Below are 24,981 nucleotides of genomic sequence, written 5' to 3' on the forward strand. Positions count from 1 at the left end.
TATGGAAACTAGCCAATGTTATCCCTGTGCCTAAGAAGCCTGACCCCTCCCTACCATCCGACTACAGACTAATTTCTATCTTACCTGCGATTTCCAAAGCACTCGAGCGTCTGGTTCATGAGCAGGTGTTGGAATACCTAAACAACCATTCTCTGCTAGACCAATTGCAATCTGGATTCAAGAAGGGACACAGCACAGCAACTGCCCTGCTTAAAGTGACTGATGACATACGACACGCAATGGACCAAAGACTGCTGACAGTACTTACTCTCCTCGATTTCAGTAGCGCATTTGATACTATAAACATCCAGACTCTACTAAATAAGATGCAATCTTACTACTTCGATCAACGAACTATTAATTTCTTTTCATCGTACCTCAAAAATCGCGCGCAACGAATCATAACCCTTGATCAAACCTCTCACTGGCTAACCAGGAAGGAAGGCACGCCGCAGGGTAGTGTTTTAGGCCCATTGCTCTTTATTTTGTACATAAACGACATTTCATCTAATTTAAAGAATTGTAGCTACCATCTTTATGCGGACGATTTACAAATTTATTGTCACTGTAAGACCTCTGACTTGCCTCATGCCATAACAGGCATCAATGCTGACCTTCAGCGACTTAATGCTTACTCCTTGAAAAATTCCCTCCTTCTTAACCCCTCCAAGACACAAGCAATCATTATTGGCTCTCAAAAATTGTTGGCCACACTACGGTACGAAACTATTCCTCCAGTTATACTGAATGGTAGAGTTATTCCATTCAGCCAAACTGTGAGAAATCTTGGAGTGACAATGAACGAAACATTAAATTGGACTGAATATATTAAGAATGTGTGTAAAAAAATATTTTCGATACTCCATTCGGTTAAAAGAAACAGCGATATTTTACCTTGTAATATGAGAGTCAAACTCATGCAAACACTAGTGCTTCCCGTCCTCGACTACTGTGACGTCATTCTGGTAGACGCAACAAAAGAGCAGACTTTGAAACTTCAGCGAGCGCTTAATTCTTGCCTTAGATTTATATACAGTCTGAGTTATGATACGCATGTCACCCCATACTATCACACTATTTCATGGCTGAAACCTGACAAACGACGAACGTATCACATACTGATACAGATATACAGACTGCTCTCTGAAGACAAACAACTATACATTTCTTCCCAGCTTAAGTATTTGTCCTCCTTTCACAGCAGTAATACCCGCTCTGGTTCCTCCCTTTCTATTCCTGTCCACCGATCCTCTATGTACAACAATTCCTTTGTTGTGGCGGGTTCTAGACTTTGGAATTCCCTGCCAGTCAGTGTCAGAAATTCCACCTCATTACCTAAATTCAAGTCTGCTTGCCGAGACTACCTGCTAAATGCAGCTGACTAACTTGTATGACTGGAAGATCGAATGAATGTGAGTTAGAAAAGTGTAATGTATTTTTGTGTAGGTTATTATTTACTGTATAATATGATGTACTCAGACTGTATTCACTACAGTGGTTAAGTGTAAGAGAGGGCCAAGAGCCCTAACTTCGCCACCTACAAAGGCATAATAAATAAATAAATAAAATAAATAAATAAATTGTGGAATCGGTGCTAAATGTGAAGAAGTGTTAACTGAAACACAGTTCAGATTCAGGAACAGTCTTGGGACTAGAGATGCATTTTTCTGTATTCAAGTACTTGTCCAGCGTTGCTTGGATATGAACAAAGATGTCTATGCATGTTTCATAGACTACGAAAAGGCATTGTCAAAGTTCAGCATGGGAAGTTGATGGAAATTCTGCAGAACATCGGACTCGATGAGCGAGATACTCTGATTATTGCCAACTTGTACTGGGGTCATAATGCAGCAGTCAACAAATGGCAAATAAGTTAACATGGGAAAACTAGAAAAGCAGCTGGAATCGATCAGATTTCTGGGGATATATTAAAGAAAATGGGTTGGGATATAGTACCATATCTGAAGTACCTATTTGATTATTGTTTGGTTGGTGGAGCTATACCAGATGAATGGAGAGTTGCTATAGTAGCCCCTGTGTATAAAGGAAAGGGTGATAGACATAAAGCTGAAAATTACAGGCCAGTAAGTTTGACATGCATTGTATGTAAGCTTTGGGAAGGCATTCTTTCCGATTATAATAGACATGTTTGTGAAATTAATAACTGGTTCGATAGAAGGCAATTCGGTTTTAGGAAAGGTTATTCCACTGAAGCTCAACTTGTAGGATTCCAGCAAGATATAGCAGATATCTTGGATTCTGGAGGTCAAATGGACTGTATCGCGATTGACCTGTCTAAAGCATTTGATAGGGTGGATCATGGCAGACTACTGGCAAAAATGAGTGCAACTGGACTAGACAAAAGAGTGACTGAATGGGTTGCTATATTTCTAGAAAATAGATCTCAGAGAATTAGAGTAGGTGAAGCTCTATCTGAACCAAACCAAACCAAACCAAAAACCATGGCACTACAGCCCTTGAAGGACCTTGGCTTCCCAAGCGACTGCTGCTCAGCCCGAAGGCCTGCAGATTACGAGGTGTCGTGTGGTCAGTACGACGAATCCTCTCGGCCGTTATTCTTGGCTTCCTAGACCGGGGAAGCTCTATCTGATTGATATTGATTGATTGATTGATTGATTGATTGATTGATTGATTGATTGATTGATTGATTGATTGATTGATTGATTGATTGATTGATTGATTGATTGATTGAGGAAAACCTGTTAGAAGAAATAGGCACCCGCCGTGACATTCAACAAGGCTGCGTATTATTGCCACTACTCTTCAACATTTACTCAGAGGCTATCCTTGCAGAAGCTCTGGAAGAACCATCTACCATAGGCATCATTATCAACGTCTAAAGAACCTCCGTTATGCTGACGACACGGTATTGCTAGCAGACATCACAGAAGACCTTCAAGTATTATTAGACAGAGTGAATGTTGCTTGCAATAACAGAGGACTGAAGATAAACATTAAAAAACAGTTCATGGTCGTCAGTAATCGACAAGACATCCATGTGCAGCTCGCTCTCGACAATGAAGTCATCACTAGGGTTCACCAATACCAGTATCTAGGATGTTACCTCAACCAGAAATTGGACTGAAGCCAAGAAATACGGGTCCGTATTGAACATGTAAGAAGCATCTTCATGCAGATGAAGAAATTGCTCAACAACCACAACCTACAGCTGAACCTAAGGCTCCATCTGGTCTGTGCCTACATCTTTCCCACGTTGTTTATGGAATGGAAGGCTGGACATTATTCAAGCCCTCTGCAAAGACTGGAAGCATTCAAAATGTGGGTGTACAGACGGATGCTTCGCTTTTCGTGGACAGACAGAATCCGGAATTCTGAGGTGTTGGATTGACTTGGAAAGAAGACTGAAGTCATGCTGACCATTAAAAGGCGGAAGCTGCAATACTTCGGCCATATAATGCGGAATGATAAGTACAGAATCCTGCAGCTTGTTATGAAAGGAAGAATAGAAGGACGTAGGAGTCCTGGTAGACGACGAACTCTGTGGATGAAGAACCTCGTAGACTGATATGGGTCGGACATGATGTCTCTGTTCCGTGTCGCTGCATCCAAATTCAAGATCACCAAGCTGACCGCCAGCCTTTGGTAGAAGATGGCACATTAAGAAGAAGAAGAAGAAGAAGTAACTTTACAAGTAATTTTATTACTTTTACTCAATTACTTCCCAACTCTGGTTGTAAGAAGGAAAGTCTATTGAAAATTATTCAGAAGGTTGGAGCTTACAAACAGAATTCTGAGAGAAAGTCTTGCATCATTCTGCTGAATGCTGGGAGAGAGCCTGAACAAATACCTATGAGATACAGAAGAATCAACAGGAAGAGTAGACTGTGATGTTTCATACATTTTTTTTCTTTTTTTTTTTTTTTTTTTTAACATTTTGCTTGACCAATTATGGCCAAGAAATATTTATACATTTAAACAAACGAGTAATAAATGGATCACAGCTCATTGATAGATAAGGCAGCACTTTGTACCTACGGACAAACCCACGTGGTGTGTAAGGTCACTATTCAGGAGTGTACACCCTTGTAACCTCATTCAGATTTAGACTGAGATTCAGATTCATATACTTATTATGCTTGCTCTTCGGTAGAGACACAGTTTTAAGTGAAACATTAGTACAATGTATGTACGATGTAAATTTAATCATTCCATCTACAATATATGTATGTTTAGTGCAATAAGTGTTAGATTAGAGTTCTACCATATAGTCTCATACATTCATGTAGACACAAATTCATTATTTGGATTGACATTATGAACATACAGCAGTAAGTCTAATTAGCACAAATGGTAAGCAATGAGTGCTAATAGAGACACTCAGTTAAACTCAGTCACTACCATGGGATGACAACAGATTAGCCGCTCAAGCCAGTTCAACATGTGCGTGTACAGACCTACAAATCATAAGCCAGGAGTGGTTTGACGTATACCTGTACGGACTAGGCTAGCAATGTTTTAGATGTACATCTGCGTACCATCTGTTGGTTCTCAATGTGAAATTTAGCACGGTTCACAGCACAGGGTATTATTCTATGCAGGGGAGTGTCTTATACTGAAATGCAGCATTGTGTTGGTGTAAAAAGAATTAGTTTCATCAATGTTGATCGTTGTCAACAACATTGGCATCCTTACATGTTCTTTACGTATCTAATGCAGCTCTCAAACACATATTAGGTGAAAGTAGTGATGAGAATAATCCAATTATTAATGAAAGTGCTAGTGGTGATGATTATGCACAGCAGGAAATTACATGTGATGTACCTAATGGTAGTAATGTAAGTGAATGCTCACCAGAGTGGCCATGGACACCTGTTGATTTGAATTTGGTAATTGGGCATTTTTTTATTTGTATGCCACCTTTTTGTACATAGATACAACATCTGCATGATATGAACTGCATATCCACTTATTTTGAACAAAATCACACAAGTCGTTTAGAAGTTATACCAATGTTTGTGACAGCATGTAAAAATGTGATATTTTTCTCAAATTTATTACCGCTGTAGGGTAAAACTTGGTCAACTTTTAATACCGGCTTGAAGGGTCAGACAACAAATGTTACAAGTATGGTATTCCTGTACCATCATGTGTAAATACAGTGTATAAATTCTATGGTAGTAAAATGTGTGTAATTGCATGAAATGAGACATCAACTGAGGACCAATGTATACAGGACTGAACCTGGAGCAAGAAATCATCTGTATCAAGTGATAGTGCTATGATAGGCGAGTACCTAAACACGCCTCGTACATCTTGTAATATTAGGAGGGTTCAGATCAAAAATTAGATGGATGGCTTTTCCGGCGTTTGCTCTATTAACCAGCGTTTCGTCTTAGGTCTGACACTAGACTCTTCAGAGTGGGATGTGTCAGACCCTACCCACTGACGCTGGGGTGTATGCAGGTGAACTTATCAGAAGCTTATTTATGAAGCACAGTCTGATAACTGCATACGGGAGATAAAACTCCACAATGGAACTAATGCCCGCCTAGCAATTCCAAATGGAAATTCTAAGTTCCCATGAAGGGAATTAGATTCTTTTCCACCAATTCTAGAATTCTAGAATTTCCATTTGGAATTGCTAGGCGGGCATTAGTTCCATTGTGGAGTTTTATCTCCCGTATGCAGTTATCAGACTGTGCTTCATAAATAAGCTTCTGATAAGTTCACCTGCATACACCCCAGCGTCAGTGGGTAGGGTCCGACACATCCCACTCTGAAGAGTCTAGTGTCAGACCTAAGACGAAACGCTGGTTAATAGAGCAAACGCCGGAAAAGCCATCCATCTAATTTTTGATCTGATTTTTGATATGCTCTATTGGTGGAAAAGAATCTAATTCCCTTCATGGGAACTTAGAATTTCCATTAGGAGGGTTGTCGTACCTAAGTACGATAATAAGATATGATACTTTTAATGCAGTTATGTACATGGAAGCTGTGTAGATTAGAAGGTGTACAGCAAAATAGCATGTAATATTGTATACAATATGTGTGAGTTTATTTAATTTTTCTACAATTCAAGTTAATTTGTTGTTTTAATATGATGATTAACTTTGGTATGATATTCCCAACTTATTTAAATTATTTCAGCAGGTACTAAGGTAAGATGATCCACACCTGAGATAAACAGAGCTCATGTTAAATAATATTTGTATTTATTATGCGACATGACATGTAACCACCGGGCAAGTTGGCCATGCGGTCAGGGGGCATGCGGCTGTGAGGTTGCATCCGGGAGATAGAGGGTTCGTATCCCACTGTTGGCAGCCCTGAAGATGGTTTTCCGTGGTTTCCCATTTTCACACCAGGCAAATGCTGGGGCTGTACCTCAATTAAGGCCACAGCTGCTTCCTTCCAACTCCTAGGCCTTTCCTATCCCGTCGTCGCCATAAGACCTATCTGTGTCGGTGCGACGTAAAGCAAATATTAAAAAAAAAAAAAAAAAAAAAAATGTAACTGATTAAAGTGGTCAATTAAGGCCATAACATGTAAAATAAAAATAAATGTAACATGATTACATTGTCACCCACATAATGTGTTTTGTTTGTGATTACATTTTAATGATCTTTGTCTTGAGTTGTTCAAGATTTATTTTGTAAATTAATTTCATTTGAAGTAATGTGTAAATGTATTGGGGATCAGTGTATGCCAATATAATGATATTTATTCATTTCATAAAAAGAAGGTAAAATTAAATAGTTGTGCAATTATTTTTCTTTTTAAGAAGCAGAAGACGGCGTCAGTACAGGAAGAGGGTGAAATAGAACGAAACCAGAAAAGGACAAAGACAATCTCCACATCTTCAAATAGATTGGCACTCTCCTGGTCAATCCAGTTCTTATACATTTATTTATTCTTTTATCCTATGAAGTGTTCCTTTTGATGTTCCTATCTATGATTTGATTTGCATTTAACTGTTCCTTTCCATTGCTTAATTTTATTTAGTATAATGTAGAGAACACCTTTTGACTGGCATATACAGTACAGTGGCAGAATATGAAATCCCAGCACTAGAAAGACAATTTAGAGGAATGTAATTTATCCAAACAAACTGTCTAAGCATCACATTTACTTGATTAAAGTTTTCAGGTCACAGGTTCAAGTATACGTGAAAAAACATGTGATATGGTGATACAATAATAACCGCTGAATTCAAGCATGCAAACGTGCATGCATGTGTGTCGTACAGGTCATTTTGTGGGATGGAGTTCCACACCTGTTGCTCTTGGTTAGTCAAATCGGCAATGGCCAATGCTGGTATTGGACGATGCTGGGTTTCTTGTCCCATACATGCTCAATGGACGAAAAGTCTTATGATCTCACAGGCCAAGTTAACTGGTCAACACTCTGTAGAGTACAATGGGTGACAGTTCCTGTATGAGGACGAGCATAATCCTCTTGCAAAACAACCAGTTTAATACTGTGAATGAATGGTAACAAAACCAGTTCAATCACCAGTCTGACAACATACAAATCTGCTGTCAAGGTTCTTAGAATAATGACAATAGTGCTCCTGCTGTCTAAGAAAATCTCTCCCCAAACCATAACTCCTGGTAGAGATCCAGAGTGTCAACACTCTGGTTCAAAGCGCTCACCTGGCCTCCTCCTTTCCAACCTACAGCCATCACTGGCACCAAGACGCAAATGGCTCTCTGAGAACACAATATTCCTCCCTCCAGTGAGCTGTAGCTCGACACCACTGAAGTTGCAGATGCCAGTGATTCGCAGTTAGTGGCATGAAAAATACAGGACGTTTGACTCGGAGCTGTCCCTCAAGTAATTAGGGTATTTGTTACCCTGGTGTCAACTGAAGCTCTAATGGCTCCCGCAGATGCAGTACAAACCACCACAGCCATGCAGCATATACGGTAGTCTTCCCTCTCCGTAGTAGCCCATGTGTGGCTGGACCCCGATCTTCGAGACAGAGCCTTTCCATGACCACTGTTGCCAAAACCAATACACATCCGTTCCAGGTCTTTCTACAATATCGCGGTATATTCTTGTAGCCCTATTACACGGCCTCGTTCAAACTCAGAAAGCTTCTGATACCACCTTCTTCGTCTCCTTAAAGGCATGTTTGATTCACACCTACCTCACAACGCCAATGCCGGACAACGACTAATGCTCACGAAGTGAACAGCGCATACCTAAAGCAACCTTGCTTTGTAAGGTCATAGTGGTGCTACTAACACCACTCTTCAATTACTAGCGCACAAATATGAATAGGTATTATCTTTCAAACGTACAAAAATGCCTCCTGAATTTTGTATATCTAGCAGAACTCCTTCTGGGTGATGGGATTTAATTTTCTGCCAGAGAGAGAGAGAGAGAGAGAGAGAGAGAGTGTGTGTGTGTGTGTGTGTGTGTGTGTGTGTGTGTGTGTGTGTGTGTGTGTGTGTGTGTGTGTGTGTGTGTGTGTGTGTGTGTGTGTGTGTGTGTGTGTGTGTGTGTGTGTGTGTGTGTGTGTGTGTGTGTGTGTGTGTGTGTGTGTGTGTGTGTGTGTGTGTGTGTGTGTGTGTGTGTGTGTGTGTGTGTGTGTGTGTGTGTGTGTGTGTGTGTGTGTGTGTGTGTGTGTGTGTGTGTGTGTGTGTGTGTGTGTGTGTGTGTGTGTGTGTGTGTGTGTGTGTGTGTGTGTGTGTGTGTGTGTGTGTGTGTGTGTGTGTGTGTGTGTGTGTGTGTGTGTGTGTGTGTGTGTGTGTGTGTGTGTGTGTGTGTGTGTGTGTGTGTGTGTGTGTGTGTGTGTTTTCTTAAATCATTTATTTACAGAAAGTAATACTCCCTGCTTGTATTTTTAAGTAAGGTCCGTTTTGTTGTAGACACTAAAAGTTCGCGCGCATATCGCAACGAGCGCATGCGTTGTGTACCGGCATGCCTCGGGAACAACTGTGCTCAGTTTCAGCTCTGTAGCTAACCTGTACGGTTCCGTTCTGTGCTTTCAAAATGTTTGAAACTATCAACTCGCCCGTCGCATGTGAGGTTTGGTCAGTGATATGGTTTTTGTCAGCAAGGAACCTGTCTGCTGCAGAAATTCATCGACAGACTTGCGAAGTGTATGGTGATACTGTTATGAGTGAAAGCAAAGTGCGTAAGTAAGATGGCCGTGACAATGTCCATGATGAGGACCGCTCCGGTCGCCCTTCTTTGATTAGGGACGATTTGGTGGCTTCAGTTGAAGCGAAGATTCGTCAGAACAGGCGCTTCACAATAACAGGTCTCTCAAAGGAATTTCCTGACGTGTCGAGATCAGTGCTTTACAACATTGTTTCTGAACATCTAAAGTTTAGGAAACTGAGCTCCTGTTGGGTCCCAAAACTCCTAACAGAGGACCACAAAAACCAAAGATTTGAGTGTGCAATGAAGTTCTTGACTCGTTATGATGAAGAAGGTGACGGCTTATTGAGTCAGATCGTAACTGGAAACGAAACACGGGTTTCATATATCACGCCCGAATTGAAGCAACAGCGCATAGAATGGACACACACACACACACACGCCTGTAAAGGTGAAGGCCAAACAGATTCTGTCCCAGCGCAAAATCATGGCGTCGGTGTTTTAGGATAGCCATGGTGTTTTGTTGGTCGACTTCATGTAACGAGGAACCACTATCAATGCAGAAGCATACTGCCAAACCCTGAGAAAGCTACACAGAGTGATTCAAAACAAAAGACGAGTCATGCTGACAAAGGGAATTGTCCTTCTCCATGACAATACAAGACCTCACACTGCAGGTCAGACCCGCGATTTATTGGACAGTTTTGGCTGGGAAGTTTTAGACCACCCACCCTACAGTCCTGATCTTGCGCTGAGCGATTACCATCTGTTCCTCTCTCTCAAACATCACCTCAGTGGCAACCATAACAATGACGATGACGTGAAAACGGCAGTGAACTCTTGGTTATCGGAGCAGGCGGCAAGTTTCTATGAAGAGGGTATTTTAAAATCGGTTATGAGGTATGATAAGTGTTTGAACAAACTTGGAAACTATGATGAAAAATATAGTGAAGTATGTACTTTCTGAAAATAAATTTACTTTTTTGAAATAACCTTTCATTGTGTACTTATTTTCAAACAGACCTTACTTTAAAAACATGCCTCATTCAATTATTTACACATGACTTGTCAATATTACACTCAAGTGCTATCTCAATGTAAGATGTCAAAATTTATTTTATTAACAAATTTATAAAAATCCTTTAGGTGTTTGTCCACGAGTTCATATTTCTCCACTGGCCAGTGGCCCACTGACTTTTTAACACTCCTACAAAGTTCATCTCTCTCGGAGTTGAGTAATTTACACTCCAAAAGAATATGGAACATTTATTTTAAACCTAAAGAAGTATTCACCAAATTTTCCATGGCCTGTTGTCATAGCTGTCATATTATGACTTAGGTTTAATTTAATTTTCAGTCTACTTCGTACATTAGGAAAGTATGCTTTTGTTATGCTTCCGTTTGTAGTGTTTCACCACTCGCTGGTTTCCTCCCTCAGGTCTTGTTTGATTGTACATATAGGTGTTCAATTGTAAACCACTTCTAAGTCCAGGTTGTTTGCAGCTTGTTTGGCCACTTGGTCTGCAAGTTTGTTTCCTTCACTGCCAACCTTAAAGCCCTCGTTAAAACCAGATTGAGCCAGGGTGGCTCAGTGATATAAAACATGGGAAGTCAAAGTCATACGTTCATCTATGCCATTGTCAAGATTTCTTACTTCAGAAATGAAAGCATCAGGAATATCTTGAATGACAGCCTCTTATCCGGAGACCTCAAGTTCAATTTCTGAGCAATCAAAGGATTTCATTTCTGGACAGAGTCCTGGAGGGGGTTCACTCAACCTGAGTAGCTGAGTTGCAGAAGCCAAGCAGTATAGCCAAGGATGCCATCTCACTGATCAGATGCCACTGTAATCCCTCCAGACTATCTGGCAGGGCAGCACTCATCATACTAGGGAAAGGGTCTCAATGTCTATACAAATCACAGGTATCATTTTGGAACATCCTGAATGGTATCATAAGGTAATCAAAATCTATTTACAAAATGAAGAACCAACTCAGTAATAAGTTTATCAGTTAAATCAAATCATTTCCAGTTTCAGTTTGACCAACTGATTGAATTAATGGAACAACATGGAATATGTACTGTATATAGAGTACAGTATTAACAGTACCTGTAAGTTTCAATTCCTGGGAAGCTTTAACTGAACTTCCAGCATCCTGATACAGTATAACGGTCATTTCATGAGCTTCAGCGCTAGTAACTGACTCGAGGACTGACAGATCCTTGGAAAGCACATACTTCATTGATCTCTTAGAGGTCACTAGTGTGCTCAGCACCTACAACACACCAATAGTACTTAAGAAAAATAATTCTATAAGATTCACAAAGATTAACTTACAGATTTAATACAGAAGAAAACTTACCCTGTCAGGATGCATTATGAATGGAACAGTCTTGCCTGATACACAGTCACTTTTTGTTTTCAGAATAGTACGGGGATCAGTGCTAGTGTATTTGACTTTACATTTTCCAGAAGCATCCTTCTCAGTTGTCTCAACATCTAAAATTTTATACTGTAACAGAATACATACTGCATTTAATGTACTGTATATGCCATGTATTATTATGAGCTATGGCACTAGATTTATTGTTGTGAGAATTCAGTTGTGTTTAAATCTTAATTCACAATAGCTTGTTAAAATTTCAAGCATTAAATATCAAATGTTATATCCCGACATGTCTCGCTTGGCTTGTTAAGTTTCTAGATTACATTATTTTCAGGTGGGTTTTATCTATTTTCTTAACTCCTTGTAAGACATTTCCTTTGGATATGATATCAGGCAAGCTAGTCATAGTGCTCAGCATATTTGCAGAAATACCAATAAATAGAAAAAGAAAACTCTACCTGAAAAAAGAAAGAACTTTGTTAAAATAGAATGTTTTGAAAAAAGGAAAGACTTAATCAACCAAAAATGACTAAAATTCCCAGTCCAACTGGCAATCAAACCCAGAGCCCTCTGAAGTGAAGGACACTATACTGACCATTCAGCCAAGGAATCAGTTGAGTCCCTTAACCTTCTGAGGCCTGGCGTCCCTTAAGAGCACACTGTTTAAAAATGGAATGGAATATCCCACAAGAATAACGTTTAAAAAATAAAATAATTACAAATTGAGCATATGTTCGTGACCCAATTTTTTTTTGGAAATTCATTACCTTGGTGTGGTATTCTTCACATTGCATTGTCTCCCACCAAGACATTGTTAAAGAAGTACCCTACACAATTTTATGAGATTTCACCAAAAGAGAAATGGTCTGGGCCTCAGGAGGTTGCATTTGGAGCCAAGTCAACCATGAAAGACTTCAACAATCCAAACTACTTACAGTTTTAAAAAAATAATTCAAAATGGAACATCAAACTACCTATTACTTTCATCACTGGAGAGATCACATATAATCACTCAGAAAAGAAGGAACACATGATATTGTATGCTCCTCAGATTTAATATTTTATCAGACTTAATTTAATTGTTATTAAAATATAATTCACCAAACCCTGTGGATACCCACAACAAACGTTATTCTATGGGTTCAATTGTTTCTGAGAAGAGTGTACCTATGAGGAACTTCTAAATACCATGCAGTCATTCAATTTTTGAGTGACTAAACTTCAAAAGTGGTATTTTCTTATATTAATAGTGTTAACATAACATACTGATAGTAATATAATATAAGAGCATTGCATTGTAAATGGGATGAAGAAATTTAATAATGAATCAAAATTTGTAATGTCTAAATTAAGATTATGCTGCACTTAGTATTACAGTATGTGATTAGGATTCAGTTCATTCTGTTTTACAGCCAAATTTCTCCTCGTTTACTTTGTTAATAACTATACAGTTTTTCTTTAAATCACGGTAAGTCATTACCACTCCTATATACAGTTCCTCCCCCTTCCTTTGAAACATATTGCTAGTAAGCATACTTCACAAACTTTCTCCATTTATCCTTAGTAGTAACAGAGCACTCTCTGACTACAAACAGTTTCTAATGACACATTTACAGCAATAAATTGAAAAGAGTTTTGATGGATTTATATTATAAATAAAATGAATTACACCTTCTTCATAACCGTAGATTACAATTAGAATTAACAAGCTTTAAAAAGCATAAATTTAGATGAAAAATGATATTAACACTACAATAAATGACATTAAAGTTAATTTGTTGGCTATAACAGTCATGAATTCTATACTGGCTATATACAGTATTCCCTAACAATATTTTGAGCCTTTTGCATAAGACGAAAACTAAATGTACTTTCTACAAAATATGTAATTCTTATTGTTTCTCCTTTAAATCTATCCTTGTCCCATGCTTACCTGGAAAAGGCTAGCTACTCCTTTCTTCAGATTCACCATTGATAAATCTTCACCTTGAGCAATGAAGATATGGTTAATGGTGCCTCCTACCCAATGGATGAGGTATGGACCATTCTGTAGAGACTCCAGCTTTGAGGCATGTTTGACAAACCCTTCTGGTGCTGGAGCCTTCCGAGACTTGATGTGCAGCTGTGGAGACTTCAGCTGTGAATAACAAATTAGTATTTATTAATGGGAAATACCACCTAAAACTTTATAATTTAGCTTAGTTCAGCCAGTGTTATTTGTAAGTTAAGTAGAAATATCAATATATGAAAATCCTCAGCCTGTTTCAAGTCATTCGACTGGGTCAGGAATACGATAATAATTATTAAATTAATGCCGTATGGTCCACCTTTTTCAATACTATATTATGCAATATTATTGAATTACATCACTAAACTTGGGACTAGTTTCGGCCTTGGCTGACAATTTTCAGCCTTAATGTAAGACATCTAATAACTAAACAAATGTAAAAACACACAATTGACATGAAAACTAATGTATAAACACACAATTAACAATAAAATATGGGATGGACTAAGTGTAAAATCTGAAAAATAAATTAGGCTCTAAATTCTAAGCATCTGGAGTATGCTCATCATCCGGACTCTTTCTTGTATTGATATTCATAGAATTATTAGTTCCATCATTGCTAATCATTACAATTTCAACTGCAAAAGCAGGAACTGATAAATGTTGATTCTGTAGTCAGATCATCAATCACAAAATCTACTTGAGTGGTGTTAGCAGTATGCAAGCCACTGGATGCCACTGTAAATAACAACCAGCAAACACAGAACTGCTAGATTATGTTTCCACATCGACCAACGTAAATAAAATGAAATGTTCCCGTAGTGCTTGTTAAAAATATGCTGAAATGCTGTTGGAAATTGTCAGGACGGCACATGAAGATATGGTTAAAACTGACACATTCTTAATTTGTGACTGTTATAAATTCGCAATTCATTGCGGTGTCCATGAGGTTAACTTGAATAAATGATAGATAAAATTTATTTTAATCTAATTATATAAATGATAGATAGTAAATTAAAGAATGTGCGTGGTAATAGTAAATTAAAGAATGTGCGTGGTAAGCGGGTGAATCATATCTGTGTCCATGACGCTGGCGAAAATAATATATCCCTGCTACCCTTCCTCACGGCACATGCAGTATGGAAGTGTCCGCTACTTGCTAAGGCACTATACAAATCGGTTAGATGGGACGAACGATGTTTTGTGCGTATTTCTGCTAATAATTTTGTTAATAATAGAATAAAGGGAATAATTAGCTGATAAGACAATGGGGCTTGTACAAATTGCTTTGTTTAATAATTCCTATAATTCCTAGCTTTAGCCGCCCAGAATGGAATAAAAATGGAATATTTTCTCAAAAAAAGTGTGGGGGCGATAGCCCCCCCTCCCCACTAACCCTAACTGCCGCTACTGCTTCGACCGCATTCTTTGCTCTCGGGGATATTTCGCTTTACTGTATAGTTAAATTATAGTTTTATTGTATAGTATTGAATCAAAATCTCAAAGACGATTATTACCGCACATAAACTGGAGAACTGTCAACCATTTCCATTAAAAAACTTACCATTGTGAAGCTTTTTTAAGACGACTGACGACAGGAAATCATCTATATATATAAAATAAGAGTTTTGTCTGTACATTGCTCAGAATTTGAAAATAATGGTATTTCTGTATCGGTCATGTCCATAGTAACAAGAAAATGCACTTTTTACTTTTCCGTAATTTCTGTCTGTCTGTCTGTCTGTCTGTATGTATGTATGTACACGCATCACGAGAAAACGGTTGAAGAGAATTTAATGAAAATCGGTATGTGAAGTCAGGGGATGAGCCTCTACCATCTAGGCTATAAATCATTTTGCTCACGCTGAGTGAAATGGTAGTTTAGGGGAAGGCCTAAAATTGAATTCTCAACTATTTACGTTATTAGTGGTCTTATTTTAAAGAAAATGGTATGCAAAGTTGGGGAATAAGTTGCTACAATCTAGGCTATCAATAATTGTATTCACGCTGAAAAAAATGGTAGTTTAGGGGAAGGCCTAAAATTTAATTCTCAAATATTGTTGTTATTAGTAGTCCTATCTTGATGAAAATAGGTATGCAAAGTCAGGAAATAAGTCGCTATAGTCAAGGCTGTAAATTATTTTAAACACGCTGAGTGAAATGGTAGTTTAGGGGAAGGCCTAAAATGTAATTCTGAAATATTTCTTATTAGAGGTGTAATCGATGAATGCTACACAACTAAGGTTATATAGTATCAAATTTCCTATTATTCATGTCTTATACATTGTTACCGTACTGGCTATGATCACAAAGATATTCATGAATTTGGATTTTTGTTACTAAGTCCATATCAGCGCCGAGTAACGAGAAAATGGGTAAACAGCATTTAATGAAAATCGGTATGTAAAGTCGGAGAATAAGAAACTACAGTTTATGGTTTACAAATCACAGAGTCGAAAGAAAACTAAATGTGAAGGCCTACAATACAGAAAGCTCATAACATTGATCAACAATAACATTACATTGACCATTGTTTGTCGTGATGTGCTTTGTGTCTTCTATTGCCCCTCATCGCCGGTAGATAGGATTACTGCTACGTACAGAGTATTTTTATTTGATTTACGTTACACCGACATAGATAGGTTTTATGGCGACGATGGGATAGGAAAGGGCTAGGAGTGTCTTAGGCCTTAATTAAGGTACAGGCCCAGCATTTGACTGGTGTGAAAGTGGGAAACTACGGAATACCATCTTCAGCGCTGCCGACAATGGGGTTCGAATCCACTATCTCTCGGATGCAAGCTCACAGCTGCGCACCGCTAACCACACGGTCAACTCGCCCAGTCGTACAGAGTGTAACAGCCTATCTGAATATTGATGGGAAGTAGCTGAGGAGTTAGATAACTTTCTTCTTTAGCATGCTATTCCCCTGGTTTATAAATTTTCTGATACAACTGGTACGTAACACACTGGATCATCATAGCATTCGGGCTATTCAATCCCTACTCTGAGGCACTGATTGGAATGAACAGTGTGCATATTTAGCGGAATAATGGCAGATGAGTGTTCATGGCAATCTGCGGCCTGGTCATCCCAGCTCTAGAACTTTGTACTATTAGATTGGCACCGCAATCTAACCGCAGCTCTGTTCGTTAAAAGTGATAAAACGTGCGGCTTTCCATTTGATCGAGTATTTTATATGATAGCATTCATACTACATTCATACTTACGTTTTTGTAATGACCTATGTTGATTTCAGGTTAGGAAAACCACAAAGTCAGTCCTGAGAATCCCGTAGCGAAGCACGGGTACATCAGCTAGTTTCATATACGCTTGTTTTATCGTCGTGCACAAAACTTTGTATTTAGACTAAGGCAAGCCCAAACTGAATGTTAGTGTAGATTTTCCTTCGAAATTCAAGTAAGTACTGTACCGGTTACGACCTGTAACCTGAGCATAAGTTACGTTTATTTACCACGCGTAATGTTCCGAGCGCGCCTGGTTTGTTTACCAGCAGCGAGGACCAGCTAGAGAGTGTATGACGACTGTGAGCTGTGACGTAGCCACAGGGGCTAGCTAGACCGCCCGCTCGTCTCAACACGTGTTACCAGCCTTGATTGGTATTTTCTGGATTCACGTCACTTGTTCTAGAGAGTTCGATGGAGAAAATTTTGAAATTTCTATAATAATGATGCTAGCGAATCGAGCGATATGTCATCTTGTTTGGGATCACCTAAACGTCCCAATGCTCGAGTTTCAAGCAAATCCATCGAGGGATTCGGGAGATATTCAATCAAACCGTATTATGACGTAGACATCCCGGACTGAACAAAAGGAGGACCTACTGTAGCCTATTCAGACAGTCTCAGCTGAGTAGTCAGCGGGGACACTCTTGCTGCTACTATCATCGTGGAACTCTGTTATTATACAAGTGTGGGAAGACGATTCTTTCAAGTACTATAAAGTGGACTCATAAGACTTCGAGACTGAAACTTTCCTAAGTGTTTGGACTTGTGTTATTTACGTGTCTTCGAGATTGGAATTTTTCTAAGTGTTCGTGAAATGGACTTGTATTATTTTCATGTGTTCGAGACCAGAACTTTTCTACGTGATCATTGAATGGACTTGTATTATTTACGAGTATTCGAGATTGGAATTTTTCTAAGTGTTCGTGAAATGGACTTGTATTATTTACGTGGAATATTTGCGACTGTTGAGAAACTCATCCTTCTAATAGACAGCGATTGATTAACATTGCTAGTGATGAACTTTAACTTTCCAACGGCTTTAAACGAAGTTAGGATTTCACTTACATTTACTCAAAGACTTGTACATTCGCCAGTGTTGGTTTAAAAGACTTATAAATTTCGTCAGTGAATTTATTTATTTGGAAGGACTTGTGTTTTCGTCAGTGGTCACTCAAAGACTTTATGAATTTCACCAGTGATTAACTTTAAATATATTCAAACTTCCAAGTGAATGGACTTGTGTTTTCATTCGAGTTTAGGCAAAGACTTGCACCTTCGCCAGTAATGAACTTTGAGTTTAACTATAATTTCACAAGAAGGGACTTGTATTTTTCGTTGCCAAAAGTTATTCAGGGACGAGGATTTTCCTAGTGATGAACTCTAAATTATTAATGCCACTCATATCGTTTTAGGAGTGTTGGAAGTCTTGATGTACAATTAGCAAGAACTCTGCTTATAAGTTGATCATCCAAGGTTTTCATGGACTCAGTGCTACTAGTGACCTTGGGAACATCAATCCTCTCAGTCTCATTGGGCTGAGGTTGTACATGACTATCTACAACATCGCCTGGATCACCGGGGTTCAACCCGGGCCTCAGAGTTCGAGACATCTCTACTTGTCGTCAATCCAGACAGTCCAGCTGCCTCTGTCTGGAGTATCTGGAGTCCCTGCAATCCCTGGAGTCTTCTGGAACGTGCTTCAACCAGCTTGGCTTGGTGAGCTGGAGAACCCGAGCCATGCTATTGGAATACGAAGAAGACGATCCATTTCTACTTAGAGGTGATGTGCAAATTCATGACTTATTTGAATAAACTCTTGTGCAATCAGAGTCAAAGTTTTTCTGTAGATAGGACCCTACCTCCTGTACCGAGCCCTAGCTACAATTAATCCAGTTTTTCGCCCTGAGAACTATAGTCATGCTACTTTAAAATTTAATCTGAAAGTCGGGCTCTTTTACTGGTACAGTACTACGTTGTAAAAAAAAAGCTTAAAATATTAAATTTAAAATATCTCCCTTGATATAACGTTTTCATTCAAAATTTCATTTATAACTTCTGTTCTCAAGTATGAAGGATGAGTTCTCCACCCAATCAATACTTTATTTTACATAGTGTCAATATTATTTACATAAAAGGACAGTACCGGTTTTGACCTGTAAATAGGTCATCTTCAGCTGTTGAAGATCCTGCTTAATAGCGACTGTACAGCTAGCTCTTAAACATTCAAAGGCTTTAGAAATTGCGGTTAGTATGCACATAGGATGTAGGCGACTGCCCTAAATGCAGATCAGGATCGATTGATTGATTGATTGACTGATTGATTGATTGAGTTACTGACGACATTAGAAATGCTATGGACAAACGACTGCTCACTACTATCCTTCTTAACTTCACTAGAGCCTTTGACACTACAGAAATTCAGACTATGGTAAAGAAGATGGAATTACTAAATTTCGACTTAACTGCGCTGAAATTGCTTAGTTCTTATTTGAATGACCGTCAACAGCGGATAGCAGTAAACGACAAGTCCTCTTAATGGAAAATGAAACTTAGTGGTGCCCCCGCGGCAGTATTCTCGGGCCCTTGCATTTTTGTGTTCATATTAATGACGAATCATCTGTGATAGGAAACCGCATGCATCACCTCTACGCTGATGATCTTCAAATATATCGACAACGCAAACTTCAAATTTAAGATATTAACAATGACCTCCGATGACTCACGATATACGCACAACGAAATTCTGTTATACTATACACCACAAAGATTCGAGCAATCATAACAGGATCACGAAAATAACTGAGCTGCTTTAACAATACAGCGATCCCACCTATTCTGTTGAACGTTTACATTATTCCCTACATGAAAAGTTATAAATCTCGGCGTAACTATGAATGTAACACTTTATGGTCTAATCACGCAAGATAAATCGTAAGAGGATTTCTGGAACGCTACACCCTCTTAAACGATATTTCTTCTAAATTCACTTTTCTATCACCTTTTACGACCTAACTACCCCTTCGGGCTCCTTTATTTCTATTTTGCGCATGCGCAAATAAAGTTCGTACATCAATTGTGGTGACCGGCGCCAAATTATGGAATTCCCTAACAGAGATACCAGCTCGCTGTCAAAATTCCTTGTCAACATTTAAGGTCCCCTGTCGAGACTACCTGCTGAGGACAGCTGACTGAATGGTTTTAATATGAATGTCTGCTTGAGGATTAGATAGTTTTAAGAGTGTTATAGAAGCAACGGAAGAATGTTTCATTCTAGTTGTGGGAAAAACCATATAATGTTATTAGTTATTATGTGTATTAATTTTTAATTTCATTGTTAGAATTTATTAGGATCATGCACTGCATATATTCATTTATTGCAGTATTTAATTACATTGTTATGGTTCTTGTCCTTAAAGAATGCTCTAATTTTCTTTAATTTAAGGTTTCAATATTTCTCATTACTTAACCTAGATGATCTTAAATATTTGAATAACTATTTTATTTTATGTTTACCTCGTCTTAAATTTAACTTAAATTATGTCAGTTTTAATATTAATTTTGTTTGTTATTTATTGAAAATTAATTTTTATTCTATTAATTTCATTTTAAGTTTTACTTCCGATTGTCAACACAATGTGTTTAAGTGTAAGAGAGGGCCTAGAGCCCTAACTTCATAAACAAACAAACAAACAAACAAACAAACAAATAAGCATTTTTCATGGAAAATTGTTATATGAGGAAGTCAATACGTTAAAAACAAAATTAAGTACCGGTATAGTAATTGTTTGAATTTCTCTCAAGATTATCCGAACAAACTCGACCATTTTAACATCATTATAAATTATGTTTGCAATGGAAACCGGGAGAGAGATTTTGGGTCTAATAAGCCCAAAATAAATTAAAGTTACAATGCTGCTTTCAGAGAATCTCCGAACACATCAGTTAATAATAATAATAATAATAATAATAATAATAATAATAATAATAATAATGGGCGAGCTGGCCGTGCGGTTAGGGGCGCGCAGTTGTAACCTTGCATCCGAGAAATAGTGGGTTCCAACCCCACCGTCGACAGCCCTTAAAATGGTTTTCCGTGGTTTCCCATTTTCATACCAGGCCGCTTCGTTAAGGCAACGCCCACTTCCTTCCCACTCCTAGGCCTTTCCTATCCCATCGTCGCCATAATACCTGTCTGTGTCGGTGCGACGTAAAGCAAATTCAAATAATAATAATAATAATAATAATAATAATAATAATAATAATAATAATAATAATAATAACTTACCGTTTAATTAAGATTACAGATAATCATCCATGCCCATTGCTACCCCCCCCCCCCTACTCTTCAGGGAAGCACAATGAGCTTGGCTGCGACCTCAAGTTTCATGTTTTATTCAATTTTAATGGCTTGCAGTGACAAGAATTTATTTCTCTTGAGCTATGTATGAAAAACCATTATATGAATTATTAAGCTGTCAGTTGTTGTCAGTAGACGATCATCTTAATCCAGGAAGTGCGAACTAAAAGCAAGAATGCTTTGCAGAGTGCATAACGGAATCGCAAACAGCTAGAGTTGGAGGATGATGGATATGGTTAGACAATAACAGTGACCGAATGGTATGTAGGTGGGCAGCACAACACAATACTGTTACAGGAAATGGTTACAATTGTTCAACGCGAGGGCCACATTCATTATGAAAGTCTAATGTGCTGTTCATACGAGCTTAATAGCACAAGTCTCCAGTTGACACGTTTAAAAACAAGCCGTTTCTCTGGGAGTGTACAATCGCGAACAAAGATAATATCACATTTCCTCAGTACAGGGATGTTCTTTTTTTAATTTCTTGTTACAGAATTCCTCTTACTCCTTTCCCTATCCTCTTCACCCTGCCTCAATGAGCATACGTCCGGAGTAACAACGCACCATTAGCTTGGAGTGAGGCAATAGTTCAACTATATATTTTAATCTAAAAGTCACATCTTTTTAACGTTCTCTTATGAGCATAAAATGTGCCTACTGGCGAGACCTGGTGTTTACTGTGTCTTTTGGTATTCGTTAGAACAAATTTGTTATTTTCATTGATCTATCTGGCTCAGTCGCAAGCTTGGTTCTGAAAATTTCAAATTCACTGATTTTCGAGCGATGCTAGTACAGTCAAACCTGCCTTAAGCGGAACCTTTATGAACCCGAAAACAGTCCATATCGGAAAATTTTCTCGGTCCCGTGAATTTTAGTTTAATACTCATGTAAATTTACCTATATTTAGCGGAACCTGTCTAACGCGGAAATTGAAGGAAATTTTGCTACGATGACGGAAAAAAGATATAAATTTCCTTCCTAACCCTTTTCACTGCATATGTTTTCCAAATGGACCTACGATGGCAGAGGTAGCATTCGGCCAGGATTTGTCTGTCGCTCGATCCCGTAATTTAGAGGGGGCGCGCGGTGTTAGAAAACATCGAAGAGTTTGTCATCCGTCACCTTCAAGAAAAGAAATGGATGGCGATGATAAGAACGACGACTATGAATATGGCTTAGTGGTGTAGTGGTTTGTGTGATTAGCTACCATACCCGGAGGTACGAGTTCGATTCCCGGTTCTGGTAGTTATAAGGGTGGCGCTCACATGTGGATAGGTTTCCCGCCTATGTGAGCGTCCACACTGTAGACTTACTTTATTTTTGGAACGGGGTCCACTCAGCCTCGGAAGGTCAACTGAGTAGAGGGGGGTTCGATTCCCTCCTCAGCCATTCTCGAAGTGGTTTTCCGTGGTTTCCCCACTTCTCCTCCAGGCAAATTCCGGGATGGTGCCTACAGTAACTTGAGGCCATGGCCGCTTCCTTCCCTCTTCCTTGTCTATGCCTTCTAATCTTCCCATCCCCCCGCCCCACAAGGCCCCTGTTGAGCATAGCAGGCGAGGTACTGGTCCTCCTTCCTAGCTGTACCCTTCGACCCAAAGTATCACGCTCCAGAACAGTGGCCTTGAGGTGGCAAAGGTGTGATCCCTTGCTGAGAAAGAAGAAATCCTACCAACATACCCTATAGGGGCCCATAGATGTGCAATATTATTGCGCAATATCGGGGTTTGTGCAATATAATTGATAGTGTGTATTTAATATTGAAGGGTTGTCCAATCCCTATATTGTAGGAAATCAAAAAAGTTTGAAATATATTGCGCAAATCGCAAAATACTGTGCCGTGTGTTGGCAGTATTGTGCAATATCCCGTCCTCCCGCCATTTGGTATCAACAAGTTGGGGAGAACGTACCGTGATGGCAGACAAACAGGTGGTGAAAAAGTTTATTTTGGAGTTTATCGAAGTGTACCATGGCCTTCCGGCTCTATGGGACGTTAAGAGCGAAGATTACAGTAATCGCGTTAAAAAAAAAAAGGGGGGGGAAGAGAACGAGATGCTTATTTGAAAAATACCGCGAAAAATACCCGAACGCCGAAACACAAGAAGTTATTTTCAAAAAATCAGTTCTCTGCGTACAAACTTCCGGAAGGAAGTGAAGTGGATTCGTGATACAGAAAAGAGTGTTCACCAAACAAAATACCGGCATGAACTGACTATATATTACCACGCATATTGTATGTCTATGACCACTTTGCACAATATCTTGCACAAACATCAATATTATCTCCACACGAGTCTATTTACTGTACAAACCCGATAGTTGTGCAATAATATTATACGTCTGTGGGCAGCTAACAATATATTGTACAATCCATTTTGCGCAATAATATTGCACGTCTATGGGCCCCTTTCAGCCGTAAGGACATCCAGTTTTCTTCGCTAGTGAAAAATGACGTGAAATTGCTAGACGTTATTTGCCATTCCCGCATTTTAATTGAGAACCGTGCTACCAGGGATAGTTGTGTCCAGCTGGAAGAAGTAAATGACGTTACTGTACAGTATTACTATTCGTGGTATTTCTATAAAACATGTGATGTGTATTAAATAAGTGTATGCACTGTACTAGTGAGGAAGTTTAAGCAACAACAGATTTGTATTAGAGCTGATGACCGGGCGAGTTGGCCGTGCGCGTAGAGGCGCGCGGCTGTGAGCTTGCATCCGGGAGATAGTAGGTTCGAATCCCACTATCGGCAGCCCTGAAGATGGTTTTCCGTGGTTTCCCATTTTCATACCAGGCAAATGCTGGGACTGTACCTTAATTAAGGCCACGGCCGCTTCCTTCCAACTCCTAGGCCTTCCCTATCCCATCGTCGCCATAAGACCTATCTGTGTCGGTGCGACGTAAAGCCCCTAGCAAAAAAAAAAAAAAAAAAAGAGCTGATGAACTAGTGTATACAAGTGTGCGATTAGTACCATTATTGTATTTCGTATCTACTACCCCACAAAATTATAAATCTACTGCTGGATGATCTAACAAAGGGATTTTTATTTTATTTTTTAACCACCTTTATGAACCTGAATCTAACACACAGCGAGGAAAAAATCCGGTCCCTCGGGTTTCCGCTGACGAACTTTTCGTTATGCAGCCAGCTTCTGTTATAATTGCCGTGAAAATGTTGCTCATAGAGTCGGTTGGTGTGTGCATTTCAGTGGGCTTGGCAGACTGATATTTACTAACAACTTCTGGCTCGGAGAGGAACGCAACGGGAAACTACATCACTATTTTCCGATGTATGTCTATTCAGTGATGCCAAGGCAACTATAACAGCTGGTGGAGCTGTTGAGGATCCAACCAGCCTTCGGGCTGAGTACTCAACATATGTATACATATACTCTTTTATGGAAAACTTTTACTTCTAGTGGATTAACGTTGAACTAACACATCGAAGGTTTCCAGCGACGAAGAATGGGGAATGGCTAGGATTGGGAAGAAAACGGCCATAGCTGTGAAAATAGGAAACCACAGAAAACAATCTTCAGCGCTACTGATGGTGGGATTCGAATCCACCATCTCCAGAATGCACGCTCACATTTGCGCCACCCTAACCGCACGGCCAATTCACTCGGTAGAAAAAATCACTAATTTCAATAAGAACGTTATGCCAACGGTAATCTCAGTCATTTGCTAGTCAAAAGCAAGAGATTAAGTTGTTTTATATTTTTTAAAAGTTTCGTATGAGCGAAATGTTTATTTTGGCAGTTGTGCCTAAAACATGTTCATTCATCAAGCAATATTAAAATAATATAGGTCTATCTTAAGTGTAAAAGACAAGTTATAACTCTTTTTTAGAAATATTCTTTTGTTATATATCTTCTTCTCCTCCTTGTC

General features: G+C 39.0%; 1 protein-coding gene across 2 annotated transcripts in view; it reads right to left on the reverse strand.

Annotated features, from left to right (window-relative positions):
• The window catches only part of Mtp (microsomal triacylglycerol transfer protein), a 221,940-nt gene that overhangs the window by 66,716 nt on the left and 130,243 nt on the right, over window positions 1-24,981 (reverse strand). For both annotated transcript variants that reach the window (XM_067138503.2, XM_067138504.2), the window contains 3 exons: window positions 13,414-13,617; window positions 11,457-11,606; window positions 11,204-11,369 (listed from right to left, as the gene is read on the reverse strand). In XM_067138503.2, the coding sequence (XP_066994604.2) occupies window positions 11,204-11,369; window positions 11,457-11,606; window positions 13,414-13,617 (520 nt within the window). The remainder of the gene's footprint in view (window positions 1-11,203; window positions 11,370-11,456; window positions 11,607-13,413; window positions 13,618-24,981) is intronic.

Source organism: Anabrus simplex, chromosome 1 (assembly GCF_040414725.1).
Source record: "Anabrus simplex isolate iqAnaSimp1 chromosome 1, ASM4041472v1, whole genome shotgun sequence".
Taxonomy (NCBI): domain Eukaryota; kingdom Metazoa; phylum Arthropoda; class Insecta; order Orthoptera; family Tettigoniidae; genus Anabrus; species Anabrus simplex.